This window comes from Metopolophium dirhodum, chromosome 2 (genome assembly GCF_019925205.1).
Source record: "Metopolophium dirhodum isolate CAU chromosome 2, ASM1992520v1, whole genome shotgun sequence".
Taxonomy (NCBI): Eukaryota; Metazoa; Arthropoda; class Insecta; order Hemiptera; family Aphididae; genus Metopolophium; species Metopolophium dirhodum.
Genome location: NC_083561.1, coordinates 5739045 through 5760049, shown reverse-complemented (window position 1 = coordinate 5760049; position 21005 = coordinate 5739045). Strand labels below are relative to the sequence as shown.

Sequence of the window (21005 nt, the reverse complement as noted above, 5' to 3'; positions counted from 1 at the left end):
ATTATAATATGTATATACATGATACATTTATGTATTAATTCTGAAAAGCATCTCTTCTGATAGCATCCCACGAACTTGATGAAAACTCTTATCGTGGCAAAATTGTATATTTACAACATTTTAAATTCGGTACTACTGATTCCCACATATTATTATTATCGCAGTAGATCGGTATAGATTTAATTTCCATTCTAACGTTTCAGCATTTAGCCTGTAAGGTACATATTATTATTTAAATACTAAAACACTACTAAATACGTACCTATACGAAAATCGTACATTAGGTAGGTACGTTTTAAAAATATAAAAAGGTTTTTTTCGGAATTTACTTTTACGAGTACCTACATAACTTTTATCTTTGTTTTACGCGTAATATTTCCATACAACACCACTGAATTTGATAGAATTTTTATTTTGGAGGAAGGGCGGGGAAAGTTTTTACTGGACATAGTAACTCATATTGTTAGGTCGTAGGTGCTTTGCCCTCACATTTCCACATTTCTATGATTTTGTCTAAACCATAAAGCGTTAAGCATAAAAAATGAACGTGCATATTAGTTAACATAATATAATTCAGCGAATATTATAATATTAATAAAATTATACAAAATATATTTAGAATAATTTATCTATAACTAATTAGATACCTATCAATTTTCCAATCTTTTTCTATGTATAACTAAAAGCGTCTCTTTATTTTTCGCATAGTCGATAAAGTAAGTTTGCAAATTGCAACTGGCTAATTTACAACTTATAAACGTTTAAATAATTTAAGGAAAATATTTTTAATTATTGTTTTCTTTAAAATAACAAAACTTATTTCATTTTCAGCAGTTACCGATTGTACAATACCAATACTGTTTTAGCCTTTTGGCAACCTTCCGACAAATATTGATTTTAGACCGATAGAATAAGCCCTAAAGGTAATTCAAATGTATGAATCATTTATTCGAATATTTCAAGTCAAAATTGTATCAAATAATTTTTTTTTTAATAAACTTTAAAAATTGACTGATTTATAAATGAACTGCAAGTTAAAAATCACGCTGTATTTTATGTATTATCTTCATTATACGTCAAATTACAATTACCCAGTGCCTTATTTATTCTAGAAAATAACATTGTTTGGAGAATTTTTAATTCAAATATACTACTTAAGATAAACCATGCTAACAGTCTCATAGAGTTTTTAACAGTAGAGCCAGTATTATTTATCTCTCCTTTATGCTAAAATACAACTTTCCTTTTTTACTAATCTTTATAAATAAAATGTATTGATCCAGAAAATGGGTTTTCCATGATATTATGCAAATACATAATATATTAAACAAAACCATTTAGTTGAATTACATATCAGTAAATAACTGAGGAATTTTTTGTTGATTAGTGAAGTTAATTTAAATTATTACCTACACATAAAAAAAAACTGTTTTTTTTTTTGAATAGTTAGATATTATATATTATCTTAATATGCAATTATTTATGATTTATAAATTTAATTTATGATGATTGCACGAGTAACTACTAAATAAGGATACTTATATAACTGCTCTACAACACAACGAATTCTTGATTTCACACCAATTGATGCATACCCCATTAGTTTTAATTTTTTTGTTAATTGTTTTTATTATACTATTGATCCAAGACAATTGCAATCACCTTTCACCCTGTATATATTATGAAACTGGTTCCTTCTCGAGAAGAAACATAATGTTCGTGATTTAAAATTAAAATGTATACCTAATCATTATAAATAATTCACAAACGCGTGGAATTATGTATGTAACAATATCTAACCTAACCTTTATTCGATACTCGAGATAATATTCCATGTAGTGCGTATACCTAAATAGACAGATAACACTCGGTAATCACTATAATGTGCTGATTAAAAAATTCAGTAATTCGAACATATCCGTCGAAAAACGTCTTCGAATAAGGACCGTTAAAATATCCAGGTTAAACAAAATCACAAAACCAAGTAAAAACAAAAACAATTTCAAAGTTAAAAAAAAACCGTCACACCCACCCTCACGAAACACTAACGATTACAACATTTCGTGCTGAGGTGTAATACGCAATGTTTTGACTATTTTCGCAACAAAATCAGTATAGGTACAATGCGACGGGTTACGAAACAACGCGCCGCCACGGCCTTCACCTTCGCTGTACTGTGTGCGGTCACACCCTCGTTGACGGCCGTCAACGTGCTGGCCATCGAACCGTTGCCGGCCCGGAGCCATTGGACGTTTATGCGGGCGGTGCTCATGGCGATGGCCACCGGTGGCCGTGGTCATAACGTGACAGCGTACACACCGTTCGCGTCGTCGTCAGTGGTCACTGCTGGCGTCTGCAACGGCGGCCCGATCGGTTGCGGGTACGTGGAAATACCTTTGCGGCTTGACGTACCGGACAAGGTCGCGCTGGACGTGCGGACGGCCGTCGCCGATTTCGCAGACCAGTGGCGGTTCGTGGGCATTGCCGTGGACAAGAGTCTGACGGCGTGTGGCCGGCTGGACCGGATGGCAGCCGCCGGCCACTTTTCTGGCGTCCGGTACGACGTGGTCGTCGTCGAGCTCGTGTCGTCCGAGTGCTCGTCCCGCGTGTCCAGCGTCCTGGGCGAAGTGCCCCTTGTGTACGTTTTCCCATCGCCGATGGCCTCGTGGGTGGAGGCAAAAGCGCTGGGCACCAGCCCTGGCCCGTCGTATGCCAGTCGGCTGTTCGCTCGGTACGCGACGCCCGACACGTTAACCAGGCGGCTGGAGAACGCGTACGGCTGGACCGTGATGGCAGCGTTACAATGGTTTCACGAGCGAGGTGTCGACCAGACCGGTTACCGCAAGCCCTCTGTCACGTTCGTCAACACGGATCCGACTGTGGAAAAATCCGTGCCCGTCGTTCAGAACATGATAGGCGTCGGTGGTGTACACCTGCCGCCGCCCGAGACAATACCGTCGGTAAGTGACGTTTAGACGTCGAGTATTTTTACGCACAGAAACAAACACATAAACGACCCTTATTGTTTTTGATTGATGTTTGAGGTTACTAAAGTCTAGATAATATTTTAAGTTTGAATTAAAAAATAAAATTTTTAATACTTTTTTTAAACCGTAAATCAAATCAATTTGACGCAGTAAGAATATTAACTATTCAAATTTTTCCGACGTTTGAATAATTTTATTTAGATTTATTAACTTATATTATCGTATAACAACAGTATATAATATTAAATACAGACTAATTAGGTACAGCTGAACTTTATACTTTAGCAGGCAGTAAGTAATAACTATATACAATAGTGGAAATGAATAGATTAGAAATAGGTACGAAAATACAAAATAGCCAGCAAAATTATGGTGCGGGTATCTAGGTTAGTACAATGGTATATGCCACTACTTAGGAGGGAGGGCATGGTAAACGCCTACAAAAGCATATAATCTCCTACATTGACATTAGTGTTAACTCTTACACCTGATATTGTTAAGAGGATGCCACATCCACATGTGTTGTCTCCGTCTTACAAACGCGTAACATACCAAATTTACGCTCAGAAATTCAAGTTGTATGCCGTTAGCTTAACAATTTGAGTGAATCGACCTATTATAAAACTCGATGGTAAGAACATTATCTGTGTTTTGTTGGAAGTTTTTTTACGATAATTCAGTTTTTAAGTGAGTTATAACGTGTATAATAAATGTAAATTAAAAATACTTATAACTCACTTAAAAACTGAATTATCGTAAAAAAACTTCCAACAAAACACAGATAATGTTCTTACCATCAAGTTTCATAATAGGTCGATTCACTCAAATTGTTAAGCTAATACAACTTGAATTTCTGAGCGTAAATTTGGTATGTTACGCGTTTGTAAGACGGAGACAACACATGCGGATGTGGCGTCCTCTTAACTCCTACATTAGATACTAGATAGTGTTAACTGTTACCTCCTAAGCAAGTTTTTATTAAATGAAAGTTTTAAAAAAATTTGATTTCTTTAATAAGATAATTGATAAACATATTTTTTAGATTCTGAGCGGAGTGAGGGATCTAGTAGTTTTACAATTGTGTTTATTTTTTTTATTTTTTTTATATCCTGTATACAAAATTTCTACTAGAAGGAGTTCTTCGATTTCAACATATACCTAGTATCTTAACTTTTAGTAAATTGGATCAAGATGACAAGATGGTACTTTAAAAGGGTAATTTTTCGATTTTCTCAATAGTTATTTAATGCCACAGGAAAAACCACCGACAAATTACAAAAAACCGCTAAGAATGGGATTTTAATTTCCAACGCTTTGTATATCACCATAAAAACGAATAAAAATAACGATTTTAGTTATTTTGTTGTAATTTATAATATTAAATCAACATATATAGGCTATAATAAAATATAATAACAATATAAAATATCCAGACCGATGAACCGTTTCCACTCAGAATCGTTTTTCGTATACATTGAATTCAAATTTAATACATTATACAGAGACCCACTTGTAATCTACTGTACAGTAGAGCGACATCCACGTACCCGCTTTTTAAATACCAGTCTTGTAATCTTATACTACATTGCTTTATATAATTCAAAAATAAATGCAGGAATAAAATAAAAATACAATCATCGCTCCACCCAGAATCTAAAATAAAAAGCTGGTAAGTCGATGTGGCTCTGCTAAACAGTAGGTTATAAGTGGGTTACTGTAATGAATGGTATTAAATATCAATTCAATGATATAATCAAGCCCGGATTAAGGGTCAACTGGGCCCCGGGACACCATATACACTTAGTGGGGCCCTTTCAATTTTAACTTCAAAATAATTGTATCATTACATATTAACGACTTAATATTATTGTATAATTTTTTACTATACAAAAAATATACAGGATGTATCTTATGTCATAACAATTATGGTTCGATGATATGGAATTTCGTTAAAACAAAAAAAGACGTGTTTCTCTATTTTTAACAGGCAATTTTTTTACAACATTTTCAAATTTTTAAACACGCAGTTGTACCAATAATAAAATCGACTTTATTTTTTCAAATGGTAACCACTATATTTTTTGATGTATTCTGGTAAAGCTTTTTTTCTGAACATTTTGACAGTAAAATGATCAACTTTGGTTCACTAGGTTATTAACTAAGGTCCTCTACATTTTAGTATAATATGCATTAATACTTTATTAACTGAAATACCTAATTTACTAGAGCTAAACATTTTTTTCTTATAACTACCTTTTTATATACTTTAATAATTAAATCGGTAATCTAAAAGCTCAAAGAAACAAAATTGTTGGCAAACATAGTTCATTATTTATCGAAATTTTTCAATTTATCCAAAGTTTAGTCAGGTAGGCCAGATGTTGGAATTTTTAGATATTTTACCTCAATTAAAGTTGGAATTATATTTTATAATTAAATAAATATAATATATATGTTAAAGAAATAATAATATATTGAGAGTATTAAAATACTACTATTGTATATATTATGCCATAAATTTACTTTTGTTATTATATTTAAAAAAACATTTAAGCATTTCGTTTTTTGATAACATAGTACCTACTTATGATTAAGAACGGCTTTAAATGCTCTAAAAAACAAGAAAAATGTCTTAAAAAATACGATTTAATACATTTTTTTAAAACAATGTCTCTTAAAAAATGATCTTAAAATGATTTTTAAAATTGAAAAATTTATTCTGTTATTATGTGTTATATGTAGTTCATATTATTATTAATTATTCGTATCATTCTTCTCCTATCTTCTTTCTAGACTGAAAATTATTTCCAAAAAATTAATTAAACAAAATGTATTATAGGTAGTGACAGCGTCATATTTATCTGATCGGTAAAAACATAACAAATAATAAAATAGAAGTACGACAAAGCAAAATAAATAATATTTTATTTTCGTATTTTAGAATGAGTTTTACTAAATGTTTATAAAATGGTATCCATTCTTATATAAAAATGACTTAAAAATGCACTAAAAATATCAAAAAATGAACTAAGTCTTAAAATTTGCAAAAATGTAAAATAAAAGTTACATATTTCAATTCTTGATAAGCTTGATGTATGAAATTAATTTTGTGCTTGAAAAGCAATGTTTTCGGACATTCAGAAAAAAATGCAATTTTCATTAAAATCCGTTCCTTACTTGTGATTTCAATATTAATTTATTATTTGGATTATAATAATATAGTATTAATAAACACAAAGTATCATTAAATAATTTATATTTAATGGCACAATAATATTATATTATTATTTTGTTTATAATGTCATAAATTCATAATATAATAAATTAATATATTGTAATATTATAATTTATAGGTATTTGATATTTTACTAATATTAATTTCATAATAATATTTTTGTAATGACTAACTGGCATCTATAAAACATAGTATTGTATCATAGTATACAAAAGATATTTTGGGATATAGTAAAGTTGTGGTTATGGTTAAATAATTGATTTATATAAGCATATTTGTATACACGTCTTTTGTCACAAACTAACCAAACTTATACCTAACGCCTTATCTCTTTACGCAAAAAGAATATTTTTAAGTGGTGGGGGACTTAACTCTAATGGTTAATATAAATTATGTTGAAGACTTTAGGCTTATAAGTTTTTAACAACTTAGGTCGTTGGCCAGCGTAGGTCAACATATAAATATCGGTGCGTTACCGAAATTACCTGTAATGTTGTTTCCATTGAGTTTATATACGAAAGGGGCTACACTTGTTGTGGACGAATGCACGGTGACATTAGTTGGTCAATCGTGACTTCTATTAGAGGGACAGGTGTGTACTTCACTTCACAGCTAACAATGCAAGTATGCAACGACGATTTCGTGGCGATTCCAACGGATGGTACGAACGCCTGGCTGTCTGTCTGCTAGCGTGTTGTCCACAGCCATTGTATGCCGCCCTCGTGCTAGCCATTGAGACAATGGCGGCTAAAAGCCACTGGCACTTCATGAGGGGCGTGCTGCGCGCCCTGGTGGACCGCGGCCACCAGGTGACAGTTCACACGCCATTTCCAGACCTCGGGAGCCAGCCACTGACGGCCACATGGAGGTGGACTGCACGAACGACGAGTACAGGAAAAGGATAAGGGAGGCCGTGGGCATGGATGTCACAGAGATCTTGATGCATTTGTCCCGACCTTCGATCATTGTGCCGATGTTGATCGACGAAAGCCGTCCCGTGTGTGACATCATGGACCGACTCTTGCCGCGGGACGTCGGCGCTTACGATCTGTTCGTCACGGAATCGATAAGTAGCGTGTGCGTCACGTAAGCGGCTCGTCGGCTCGGCGTGCCACTGGTTTATACCGCGTCTGCACCCTCGATGCAGCCCTCGATCAGCGTTTGGTCACTACGGTAAGTCGGTAACCCGGCCGTCGTGTCACACCTGTTCGCCACGTACGCCGTGTCCGGCAAGTTCTATCGGCGGCTGAATAGCGTGGCCATGTACCTGCACTACACCATTTACGCACATTACTGGTATACTATGACCGCCATACGACGGCCCTATGACCTCGTGCTGCCCGTCAAACCAGCCCTGGTATTCATCAATTCGCATCACTCTGTGGAGCCTTCCAGGCCAATGCCACGGGTAACCGTGTGGACGTCGCTGGTGTACATTTGACTGCACCCCAAGTCCCCAACCATTGTCAGCCGTAAGTACTTATTCGAGCATTGGGGAAGTTTTTCAAGAACATGTGCTTCAATATTTATAAATTTATCGATTTCCAATGTGGTAGAACGTTAGAAGTACGTTTGAACTTTTTGTAGTTGGTGAAACTTCATTTAATATATCACACGATAAAAAATGGCGATTGTAATTTTTGGGATTCCCCACAATATGGTGGGGGGGGGGGGGTGGGCTAAGCAATGTGATACCTATCTATCACATTAATTGGATCACGTAAATGGATGATGATCAATACGAGTAATATAACTCGTCTCCGCTCCCCACCGATTATATAATGCTGGGGGAGAGAATAAAATATTTAAAAATAATAATACTCTCCAAATAATGAAAAGTTTCAAATATTTGCATGTCACTTGTTAGTAAAATATAATATGAAATAATTACTACTGGTGATTATTACTCCCATTGTTTAAATCAACGAGAGTCCTTTTTACCGACCACAACGGTTTATCATTCATTTTGTACGGTTTTCAGATAGCGCGTGGGCACCATCATGTTTACATTTCTGAGTTATTAACATCTGTTACAACTTACGAGTTAGGTCGTCGACGATAGTGTGCATATTGTGAGTGTATATGTTGCACCAACCAACAACGACATTCTAAGCGCCATGTATATATAATGAATACCTCTACTTTGTTTATAATCTACTGAGATTTAAGAGTACTTTGTTGTGTAAGGTAATTACTAATTTCTCGAGATACTTTTTGAAATTATCAACTATAAATAATTTTGGTATAGCAAATAAATACTTTCAATGATGAATTAATTATATAACGATGTTTATGAGTTCCTATTCACTATTTTTAGTTTCTGAGCTGAGCGATGTTTTTTTTATGGTATTAATATTTAAATAATATTATATGCATTTTATGTTTTCTATACATTACATGCTGTACTTTACATCTTGACAGACTAATTTTTAACCACTCTGATATAGTGATATAGCCAGTATAGGAGTCAAGTATACCTCGTAATTGAATAGGTCACATTAGTAGGACCATTACGGATGTGTTTAAGTTTGAATTCAATGATAAATCACCGCATATGAAAAAGGGTTCCCAGTGGAGACGGTCTAACAGTCTATATTACTAAGACTATTTTATTATTTATTTATATTGACACCAGTTGTCCTGCCCAACGTAGTCTGTGCCAAAGAATTTTTTTTTTTATAAATATATTTGTAAAAAAAAAGTTATATGCAATATTTCAACTAATTATATAATAGTAATATAACATGTATAACCAATGACAACCATTTAAAAATACCAAAAACCAATATTATTTTCTGAGAGCTACCCTTAGCTACCTATAAGGGTTGAAAAATAAGTTAAAACACCATACAAGTGTTAAGGAATCTATTGATATACCTAAGTATATAACTTTTATTGAAAACGGTCTAGTAGTTTTTGAGCTTATTGACTTCGGATAAACCAATATCCTCATTTAGCTGTACAACCCGACTTCGCCAGTGAAAAATGAGATGGACAATTCGCCTATGACAGATTGGATATAGCACTTATTATAAATCAAAAGTATAAATAGAGTATAAGTGCTCTCTAAACTTTCCTGATATCTCTAAGAATAATTTGAAATGTTCTCAAAATCGGTCAAGTAGTTTTTGAGTGTACAAGCTACAAGCATACATTTAAGATATCATTTCTTTATTTGAAAGGGGCGATTTCATGCATGCTTTTTTATCTCATTTGCCCGTGTAACTAATGGCAACCATTAATATACAAAAAAAATGTTATATAATTTCTACTAATTATTTGAATTACCTATATTAATATTATAATCTGTAAGATGTAACCAATGGCAACAATTTGCTAACAAAAATCTTTCGATTTATTAAATTTTAAATAATTTATGTCGAGGATCGGTCAACTTTTCAAATTTTTATTTCTGTAAAAACCTTATTTGTTTCTGAACTTTAAAAAAAAAATTTTAATTCGGTTCAGTCATTTTGATGACCAACGAACAGCATTCTATTTTTAATTTATAAATATTTTATTATGTAACCAGCAATGGTAATCATTAACCAAAGGCAACCAAAACAAAATATATATGCAATATTTCTAATAGTCATAGTTGTAATATATATATAACCAATTGTAACCCTATACAGTATACATAAACAAAAAAACATTTGATTTGCGTGAGTCAAAATAAAATTGAGCTACCTATAGGGGTTGAAAAAATATACAAGCATCAACACAGTCCATGACTCAAGGAATATATTGATATAACTTTCACCTCAATCGAGCAAGTCATTCAAAACTTACACGATTAATAACAGAATACACTCAAGAATTATATAAATAAAGGCAGTATTTTGTAATACCTATAGGTACTACCTACTAGTAATACGAATACTATTTGTATCAATTCAGAACTTAAAACTATTTTCTTGCCACTACGTATTTTTTTTTATTAATTATCAGGACCGGCTCAAGGGAAAATAGTGGACTAGGCAAAATCAAATTTTGCCGCCCTTAACAATAGAATATTATCAGTATTTTAAAAATGCCGCCCTCTTACTAATGTGCAGCTTAAGTGCCGCCCTAGGCATGGGCCTATGTCGCCTACCCCTTGAGCCGGGCCTGTTAATTATCCACAGTGCAGTTTTCAAAATATTGTTCGTATAGAATGATTTATCATTGAATTCAAATTTAACTTATCTATTCCAGTGACCAACTTAACGACCAGGTATATTCGACACCTATCGGCTATCATATGCAGCAAGTAACGGCCTACCTACTTCCACGTTTTTTTTTTTTTTTAATATTACTTATACAATCCTTAATGTACGCTTATTGTTAAATAATCATTTACTATAGTATACTAATATAGTAATATTCATAATCAATGGTTGTACTTATACGAGTTGAACGTATTTAGTATCGTTACAATATTATAGTTATTATAATTGATTATAAGTACTAGTATATATAGTTAATGGTATTATATTTATTATTTATGTATAATAGGCTGCGAAAATAGTTTTGTGTTATGGTGTAGTCTCTTTTGGTTTCTGTGAACTACAGACATATTTTGATATAGCAACTCTACTCTCTACTCGTGGGTAGTAACAGTATTATTCATTGTTTAATTAATGTAGCTTGTTCTTGTGGAATGACTGTGTATGGATTTTAATTCAAAAAATAAAAGAAACAAATATGATATCGAGTTTATACAAAAACAAATATGCACCGTGCACACGACGAAACATAAGTAATGAAAATGTATTCTCTGTTGTTTCGAGAAAATATTACAACAGAAATGCATTGCAGCATAGAATATGTATTGCAGGGGAAGACAAAGTTTTTGTTGAGGGTAGGTGAAAAAATAATAGCATATAACAGGTGTTCATGAACAAAGAAAAAATGGATTAATAATTTCAGAAACATTATAAATAAAAATATCATAATTTTATTTGTTTTTAAACTAACCACTATAATGTATAGGTAGGTACTAGGTAATAGGTATATATATAAAATTTAAAAAAAATCGTTTTTAGCACAATTCAAGAAATAACAAAATCATAAAACTCGCTACATTTTTTTATTGTTTGCATTATCAACGGGCAATGACCAAGGCTGGGCATTTAAAGTTAAATTACTTTAAACTTATTGACATGAAGAGTTAATTTTTTTAAAAATAATTTTTAACTTAAGAGGATACTACCCATGAATTTGTTGTTTCATTCTTACACACGTACGACATGGTATATTGTCGTTCACTATTTTCATGAGTGTCCTGTTAGCTTTAATATTAGAGTGAATTAACATAAATAAGACTTTTAGGTAAGAATATTTTCTGTGTTGGCTTTTATTCGATATTTTAATTTTCAAACGAGATATGAGCATTTTTAATTTGTGATATTTCACATAGGTACCCATTTATTTCTTTTATAGTTGTATGTTAAAATTTGGACGAAATTACATATTAAAACCAAGAATAACGGTTTTAATTATTTTGTTGTGATTTAAAAAATATTATTCGTGGATACTTGAAATATTATTATTTTTCGACAAAAATTACGTTTATTTTGATGTATTAACACAATAATCCATTTTTTTACTTGATGAACGTTTATTTGAGATATAAATATATATAATTTGTATTTCATCTATAACACATTAATACATAGTACTATACTAGCCATGTATGAAGTTATTTAACCAAATAGGCGCGTTACTCTGGAAACCCGAGGTTCAAATTTCGCTTGAAAGTTGTTGGCTGATGGGTATTATTTTATTTAATATCTAATAATTTGTAACTACACCGGTGTTCCGGAACCTATACGATCTACCTTATCATTGTTTAGTTAATTTTTTTTTTATTGATTAACCCGTTGCAACTTAGGCCATTGGGTGGTTTTTCAACTGGGGGGGGGGGGGTGGGTACAGTAGGTTTGGTAAACTAGTCTGCTTGGCCACTCCGTCCCCCTTAGTTAATTTTAGAATTTATTATAAATTGTAATTTTGGATCTTATGCGTACTAAAGTTTTAAATGCACAACTAGAATTTTTTCTATACCAAGATATGAGAAACAAACTAATCTAGTTTAGATCAAACATTAAACCATCCATTCAAAATTCAATAAATTCCAAAACATAATATGTCTATTCACTAAAAATAATATTTACCACACGTAGAGCTCTTCTATCGGTTTTCGAACCTTTTAACGTAAGACACTCATTATTTCAGAACACTAATGTTTATGAAAAATATTTCTTTTACATAATTTTGAATTGTTGCATACCAAATGTTTACTATTTTTTTTATCGCTATCAGTTTTAAGTTTTTACTCTTTTGAGTGACAACACACATTTTTTGATATTCTAAAGCAGAATATTATTCAGAAACATTTTGCCGTGTACCTCTGTACCACGCTCCACACCACTCATCGAACATTTAAGAGGGTACCTACTTACTTTTTTTATTAAAAATATATTACAATCTGTTTACATGAATAAAATCAATAAGTAACTAGGATGATACAAAGAAAAATATATAACAGGGATGGGTTACTGCGGCTGCTCGCGGGCCGCATCCGGTCCGCGTACCATTTTTAACTGGCCCGTGATACATTTCAAATTACTTTATAAAAATATACAATCGATATAATTTTAAATATATAATTAAAGTTTATATTATAATGACTATCGTAAAACGTATAGATATGAATTCGTATCTAGTATTCAACAATTGAATGTCTTGACATTATATATTATTTATAGAGGCATAGTTAACATAGTTTTTTTTTTTACTTTCAATGGTCTCTGGCCCGCTAGATTTTCGCACTTTCAAAATTGGCCCTCTAGTAGCATTAAGTTTCCCATCCCTGATATTATATAACATGAAACATATGAAGAGAAGACCATTCAGAACAAAAGTCTTCAGAAAATTAATACTTACTATAGTAACTTAGAATTCATATAGGTACCAATATTATTCATCCAAAATTCAATTCTTATTCATCTTATATATTCTAAAAAATATTCGGCTTTGGAATAGGGAATTAAGGATGCAAGTATTGTAATTAAAGTGGTAAAACATTTATAAAATTATAACAATAAAAATAGTAAAAAATATATTGTTTTTAAAAATGTTTGTTTTTAATTACTTAAAATTATGTAAAATAATACATATTTAAAAATAACGATTAATGAGTGTGTTACGTTGAATAAATCATCCGGTATATATATTCGATATTTTAAAATCTTTTATAAAACATAATTATTATTTATTACAATTTTAAAACAATAGCAACTAAATTGAGTTAAAAATAAGTCTGTCAGTCTGCGGATTAGTTGGTAGTTGTAAATCAAAATGTTACCCTTTGGCAGTGATGTTTCTATGGGGGGGGGGGGGTTTGGGTGTTTAACCCTCCCTATCCCAGATGAATTATTTATATACAAAAACTGTAAAAATCTTAGTTTAATTTATACTTAAATCCCCCAACCCTTTTCATAATTTTGGCTTCACCACTGCCCTTTGACACTCCACCGGTATAAACATCAACTGCACAATCATTTTAAAATTTATAATTGGTTATAATATGTATCTTTAGAATAATCGCCTTATTGTATTTTACTATTTTCTAGGTCAACCTGATAATACACGTAATAATAATTAATCGGTTTTATAAATGTTTATTTCCAACAATTTTTGTACAGTACCCTATTTGCCTACCTAATGTTAACAAATTTAAATTATTTAACCTATGTAGACTGTATATAGTGGCAACGGATAGCTGGTTTAATACTGGCTTTAGGTATAGGGAAAATAAACTAAATTAACATAACCTAACATTTATTATACGAAGGTCTTTTACATGATATTAATTATTATTAAACTTAATTCACCAATTTATTATTATCGTATAGGTAACCCGAATACCGGATACTGTGTATAGTTTCTTATAAACGTGCTTAAATTAAATATTTCTGTTTAAAATGTACTATAGATTGTCTTAAAAATTGTAGTAACAAATACAATAACATTAACTACATGAATAATACAAAATAATTACTATACCTACTGTTATAATACATAATATGACTTAGTTATGACATTATTTTTTATTATTCGTAATTATAATAGCTATAATTATAGGTAGGTATGTGAAAAACTGATATAATACGTACCTATATAAAACACAAGGTAGATATTATTATGTTATGTATATACATTGTACATTTTAACGAAATTAATTAATCCTAATTAATCCTAAAGAAAATATATTTAATGATACAAATATTACAAATCAATTAAAAATATCCACTGAAATATATTTTTAATCTAATTTATAAACATTACTATAATGCAATTCAATTTTTTTTAACTTTCCGAATATATGAGTACTAACCATTGTCTGTGATGATTGAACACACACACGTGCTTATTGCGATCTTGTTCGCTGCATTGTCAAAATAAATTATATTCTGACTAGTAAATTTTAGGGCTGGCCACAATATAAATATGTAATCTACTTGTTTGTGGTAAAATTATTATACAAGGTCAAAATATGATATGGTAAAATGGTAAAGGCCATCTAAATATTAGATTGAGGTGAGCACAATATTGGCCAGTAGCCAGTAACAATTAAGAAAAAAATAACCATTTACGTTCAAAAACAAAATATCCACACGGCGGCTATTGTGGGTTTTTAAAAATCGCACTAAGTAGGCTACCGTCGTCGAACTCGCGCAGCGCAAATCGCTCAGTACATCTAAAACATACTTCGTTTCCGACGTCACCGGCACAGCATAATATTTGCTATACTAATCACTCGTAGCATATTATAATAATATTATACAGCAGTGAACGGTATGCATATCATTTACCTATACAATAGTATTTACACCTAAATATTTATGTTAAAGCCAAACATTAAGCGCATTAATGCTGCGATCATGACCTGACAACCACTGCCTTTTGTTAATCCTAATTAATCCAAGGGAAAAAATATTTAATAATACGAATATTACAAATCAATTAAAAATATCCACTGCGTAATATATATTTTTGATATAATTTATGAACATTACTATAATGCGGTTCGATTTTCTTTTAACTTTATATACTAAACACTGATGTTGATAATTGAAACACGTGCATATTGCGATGTTGTCAAAATTATAATCTGATTAGCACATTTTACGGTTGGAAATGGTGTAATTATATAGTAAATTATTCTACTAATTATGAAAAAATGATCATATAAGGTCAAAATACGATACGATAAAATGGCAAAGACCATAAAAATAATAAAGCGAGGTGAGCTGGTGAGCACAATATTGGCCAGGAAACAATAATTAAGAAAAAATATTCTACCTAGTGGTGGTGGGTAGAGGGGAGAAGTGTACGCCAAACTATTTACGTTCAAAAATAAATATCCACACGGTGACAATAATTGTCGGTTTTTAAAAATCGCAGTAATACTACCGTCGTCGAACCCGCGCAGTGCAAATCGCTCAGCACGTCAAAAACATACTCCGTCACCGGTACAGCATACTGATATTGGCTAAAATATACTAAACACGTATTGTAGCATACAATAATATTGTACAGCAGTGGATGGTATGTCGGTATTCATATCATTGACCGATGCGGTACAATACTATTTATATTAAAGTCAAACATTAAGTATAGCGATTATGACTAGACAACCATGGTGCGGACTCGCGGCCGTCTGCTTGCTGGTGGCCGCCTCAGGTTCGCTGCAGCCCGCGAACGCCGCCCGCGTGCTAGCCGTCGAGACGGTGGCCGCCAAGAGCCACTGGAACTTCATGAGAGGCGTACTGCACGCCCTAGCGGCCCGCGGCCACCTGGTGAAGGTTTACACGCCGTTCCCGGACCCTGGGACGCCGGCCACCGTCGGCTACACGGAGGTGGACACGTCCGCCGAGTTCCAAGGCGACGACACGGACCCCACCTCGACGGCCGTCAACATGGACGCCTCCGTAGTGTTGCCGCTGTTCGCCCGGCCGTCGTTTATGGTGCCGTTCATAGCCAATGCCAGCCGCTCCGTATGTGACATCATGAACCGGTTGTTACAACGGGACGACGGTGCTTACGACCTGTTCGTTACGGAACCATTGAGCAGCGAGTGTGTGTCACACGCGGCTCGCCGTCTCGGCGTCCCGCTCGTTTACGTCGTGCCCGCGCCGCTGCTGCCCTGGATCGAGACGGCCGCGTTTGGTCACTACGGAAACCCGGCGGTCGTGCCGCATTTGTTCGCCTCGTACGCCGTGCCCAACACTTTCTACCAGCGGGTCAATAACGTGGCCATGTATCTGCACACCGTCTACTTGAACTACCGGTACACGTCGTCCGCGGCGGCCGCGGAACAACGGTCCTACGACATCGCGCCACCCGTCAAACCGGCACTGGTGTTCGTCAACACGCACCACGTTACCGAACCACCGAGACCAGTGCCGGTGAACCGCGTGGACGTCGGTGGTATTCATTTGACCGCTCCCCAACCGCTGCCGGCCGTAAGTACGAAGACGAGGCGACTTGTAATAACGGACAGTGGGCACCATATATATATTTGATTTTCTGTGGTCGAAATATTATTGCGTTCATTTCCCATTTTTGAGTAATTTAAACTTGAATTAAAAACATTGTGGTGTTCGAATTTCAAGCACTGTAACGGTTTGCCAAATTTGGATATGTTTCGCAAATATGACGTTTTTTTGATTCACATTTATAATTTTTATTTACTGTTCTAAGAAATATTTATCGATTTTGCTTTCATGGTGGTATCGTTATAATACGATGGGTAGAGGGATTTATATTTTATAGCTGGTAATATAATAATAATTAGATGATTATTTGCTTTGTACAAATTGTCAGCCATGGTCACGGTCAAATATTAGGTATTAGGTGGGAGTTATAAACATTATTCATAGTATATAAATAAAAACTTTTTTTGTTCACTTGTAAAAAAACAATTTTTATTCGCCAATTTGATCGATTTATATACAATTATAACGTCAATAATTAGTACACTTATAATCTAATATATACATAATTAAAACAACAAGTCACACAGTAATCAATTTGATCAATACATATCTAAATTTAAATTTAGGTTATGTAAAAAGTATATAAGTAATAGTATAAAGCTTATGATAAAACTAAAATGCAAGTACAAATTTATATGTAGACAGTACAACTAAGGGGCGCAATTGATTGAGGGTTTCCCGTATGCGTTTCTGATATTACGTTTATTTAATGTCTCGAGTGCGTCCCGAATAAGGTATTACCCGAATACGTCCCAAGAAAATAGATCATATTTTTGGCGTACCTAGCCCGAATGAGCGTTCCAGTTTATTAAGTCGCCCAGGGTGAACTACGTAGTTGGTTAGGTACCTATTATTATTTTGATTCTCACATTTAAAGTTTGGGTAAGCGACAAGTGTACTAATTTTTATAATATTTTTTTAGTATCTGTATATTATAACTCAATTTTACACTTTTTGAATATTAAAAACACGAGTAATTACTTGTCCTTTTTGGCAATACTTCACGCATCAGTTCACTACTCACACTTATTGACGAAAATTCCAAATAGTCATAATCGTGCTCTATTGTTATCGTAGTTAAAATAAAATGCGGTTTCTACACGACAGTATTCGATGTAAAAATGACGTTTATATTAACATTTATTTATATTAACTACAATATTGTACTAATGCTGTCGATTCTAACTCTTCAAAGTTTTGGCTGCAGACCGAAGTACACACTTGGGTTATTCAATATAATTGACCTATAAGACTGTGGACGCACTCGGGCCATGAAAAAGATAAAAATGAAAACTATTTAAAACTGAAAGTACTCGGGACATCCCTCAATTGGTTGGGCTAAATGCAGGGCCGTATTTAAGGGAGGGGCAAAGTCACAAGACACTGCAGTGTCATATTTAAGGAGGGTGATAAATTACCTGACGCCTATCCTTAAAAATATTGGGCCTTGGTTTTTTTTTAATGGATTTTTATCAATATAGGTAGGTATTTATAATTTATAGATACATATTATAGAACTACAATAATACAATTTTAAAATTAGCACTACTAAAAATAAAAAAACAGATAGAGCTGTTTAAAAATTTAAAATATACACGCCCCGTATTAAGCATTGTATAAAAAAAAAACTGTTATCACGATCTTCCTTCTCATATAAACTTCTGAGGTACTTCAGAGATCAGTTACGCCACTGCATGAACACAACATTTTAAAAGGGAACATGTAGGTAGTAAACTTTAGTTGTTATAGATATTTAAGTGGAAATGTAGAAATGGCCTCGCGGGTAGTTAAGACAAACTTTCGAACACTTTATTGGTGCACATGACGAACCCATAGTTTAAATGTCCAAATATTTTGAAACAAATTAATATTGGTAGTTTTTCATCGAATAAAAAAAATATTCCAGCACAATCTTTTTATTTAATAAGAGTACCTTTATGCAGTGGAGTAATTTGGTTGTGTTTGTGAAGAGGGGGGATGACATTATTTTCTACATTTTACTTATTAGGTATTCCCCAAAATAATTTTTGTATGTACTTATCATAATTACCTCGTAACACCATTGTGATAAGTAGGTATAGTACAGGTACATGTATCAATGTATGTACAGTGTACACATACTACCTACATATAAACAAATAATTATACATTTTGGTTTTAAAATGTCGTTTGTTTTTTTTTTGTTTATGTATAGGAATGTATTGTGTTTATGTGTATAGGAACAATTTGTAGAAGAAAAAATACTCCAATGGTTTTCAACTGGGGGGGGGGGGGGGGGTGGTTTTTTATGGAAAATTGTTATTATATGGTACTTATCAACAAAAAAATATATTTATGATTCATAGATTTTCATTGTAAAGGAAAAATATCGAGTAGCGTGCTATGGATTTTTTTTGTATTATTTCTATAAAATATACTAGATTAGTGTTCAATAAGAACATAAATGTTGTGTGCCGGCTTAAAAAAAAGTCACGGGGGTACTTGACATCAAATTTCCTCCACCAGACCCCAAAATAACGTCACTGAACTTATGTAGTAAATACAATTTTTGTGACGTGAAATATTTATGTAGGTACTTACAACTTAGTTTATAAGAGTCTTGTGATATTTATTATGAATATTAATTACAGGATATTTTACAATTTATCGAGGAATCACCAAATGGAGTTATTTTCTTTACATTCGGTACTGTAGTGGCATTGTCAACATTACCGGACCATATTCAAATTGCTTTCAAAAACGCATTAGCTGAAGTTCCTCAAAGAGTGTTGTTGAAATATGAAGGAGAAATGATGGATAAACCAAAAAACGTTATGACTAGCAAATGGTTGCCCCAACGAGATATACTGAGTACGATGTCATAAATAATAAATGATATCTTAAAATTAAACAGTAACCTTCATATTATTATTGTATAGAGCATCCAAATGTAAAGTTATTCATCGGTCATGGAGGTATCTCAGGAGTCTACGAGGCTGTGGACGCTGGTGTCCCAATCCTAGGATTCCCTTTGTTCTATGATCAACCAAGAAACATGGCAAATTTGGTTGACGCGGGTATGGCGTTGTCAATGGACTTGTTTTCAGTAACAAAAGATACACTTTTAAAGGCTATCAATGAAATTGTCAACAATGAAACGTAAGTGGACATAAAACACGAATTATTCAATTTGATTTGTAAAATCTTATAGCATTATATTAATTATTCTCAGGTACTCAAAAAATGCTAAAAAAACATCGGAACTGTTTAAAGATCGACCAATGACACCGGCCGAATCGGTTGTTTACTGGACAGAATACGTTATTCGTCACAAAGGTGCACCGCACTTAAAATCTCACGCACTTAATTTGACATGGTATCAATATTTTTTGCTGGATATTATAGCAGTTGTATTATTAGTTATTGTATCAGTTTGCTACATTGCATTAAAAACATTGCAATTGATAAAAAAACTTATTTTTAAATTATCATCAAAATCGAAATTAAAACCTGATTAATATTGTATTGAATTCTGTATTAGTTTGTTTTTTAAAATGTTACACATTATATAAATAAGTTCTTACACGTCAAATTTTTAAATATTTTTCCTCGTAACATTTCATGTTTTCAAATAGTTACTCTAGAATGACATAGCCTTTAATACATTGACTAATTATCAATTTTATAAGTAGACATCTAAAAGAAAAAAAAATGATTATTGTTTGTTTAGTTATAAAAACAAATAATGTTATACGATTGAGACGATTGTGTAATAGTACAGTGAAAGATTTACTATTAGTTTATTATTAGATAAATAAAATATAAAAATAATTTTTTAATTTAATTTCTTTAAAAAAAAATCATTTCAAATATAGGTAAGTTGGATGAATATTAAAACTTATAAGTTATAACTTAAAAGTTATCTTATTGCATTAATGTACAGTTTAACGCCATCTACAAACAGTTATTAAACAATTTAGGATTGACATATTATTGTTTATACGCAAGATAGCGCTATATATTCATATTTACTTTAATAAGTTTAATAATATATTGGTGTCAGTGGAGTACCTCCATAGAACATTATATGGTACCTCATAGAACATTATATGGTACCTCATACCACGATTAAAGATATACTTATATAGTCTGTTCAGCGAGAGAACTCGCCGCGCACCGACCAAAATTGGTTCCCCCACGCAACACCCTGCCATGCGGGCACCGGTTTCGATAGAAAGGAGACGCGGGGGGATGCGC

The 21005-nt window shown here is 32.8% G+C and overlaps 1 protein-coding gene across 2 annotated transcripts; it reads left to right on the top strand.

Moving 5' to 3' along the window:
* Positions 1 to 1896: 1896 nt before the first annotated feature.
* On the top strand, positions 1897 to 20333 carry LOC132939952 (UDP-glucosyltransferase 2-like). 2 transcript variants are annotated; one of them, XM_061007392.1, is made up of 4 exons: positions 1897 to 2960; positions 19400 to 19619; positions 19688 to 19907; positions 19981 to 20333. In XM_061007392.1, the coding sequence occupies exons 1-4, from the start codon at positions 2124 to 2126 to the stop codon at positions 20264 to 20266; spliced, it is 1563 nt and encodes a 520-aa protein (XP_060863375.1). In that variant the 5' UTR covers positions 1897 to 2123; the 3' UTR covers positions 20267 to 20333. The 2 variants fall into 2 exon arrangements, with proteins under 2 accessions (XP_060863375.1, XP_060863374.1); XM_061007391.1 differs by lacking the exon at positions 1897 to 2960 and adding an exon at positions 15667 to 16736.
* The last annotated feature ends 672 nt before the right edge of the window (positions 20334 to 21005 follow it).

What these genes read in the sequence shown, in the direction of transcription:
- LOC132939952 (XM_061007391.1), top strand. Translation starts at nt 15,897, where the DNA reads ATGACTAGACAACCATGGTGCGGACTCGCGGCCGTCTGCTTGCTGGTG. An exon ending in GCCCCAACGAGATATACTGA is followed by an intron (nt 19,620 to 19,687) that starts GTACGATGTCAT and finishes ATTATTGTATAG; the next exon opens with AGCATCCAAATGTAAAGTTA. An exon ending in GAAATTGTCAACAATGAAAC is followed by an intron (nt 19,908 to 19,980) that starts GTAAGTGGACAT and finishes AATTATTCTCAG; the next exon opens with GTACTCAAAAAATGCTAAAA.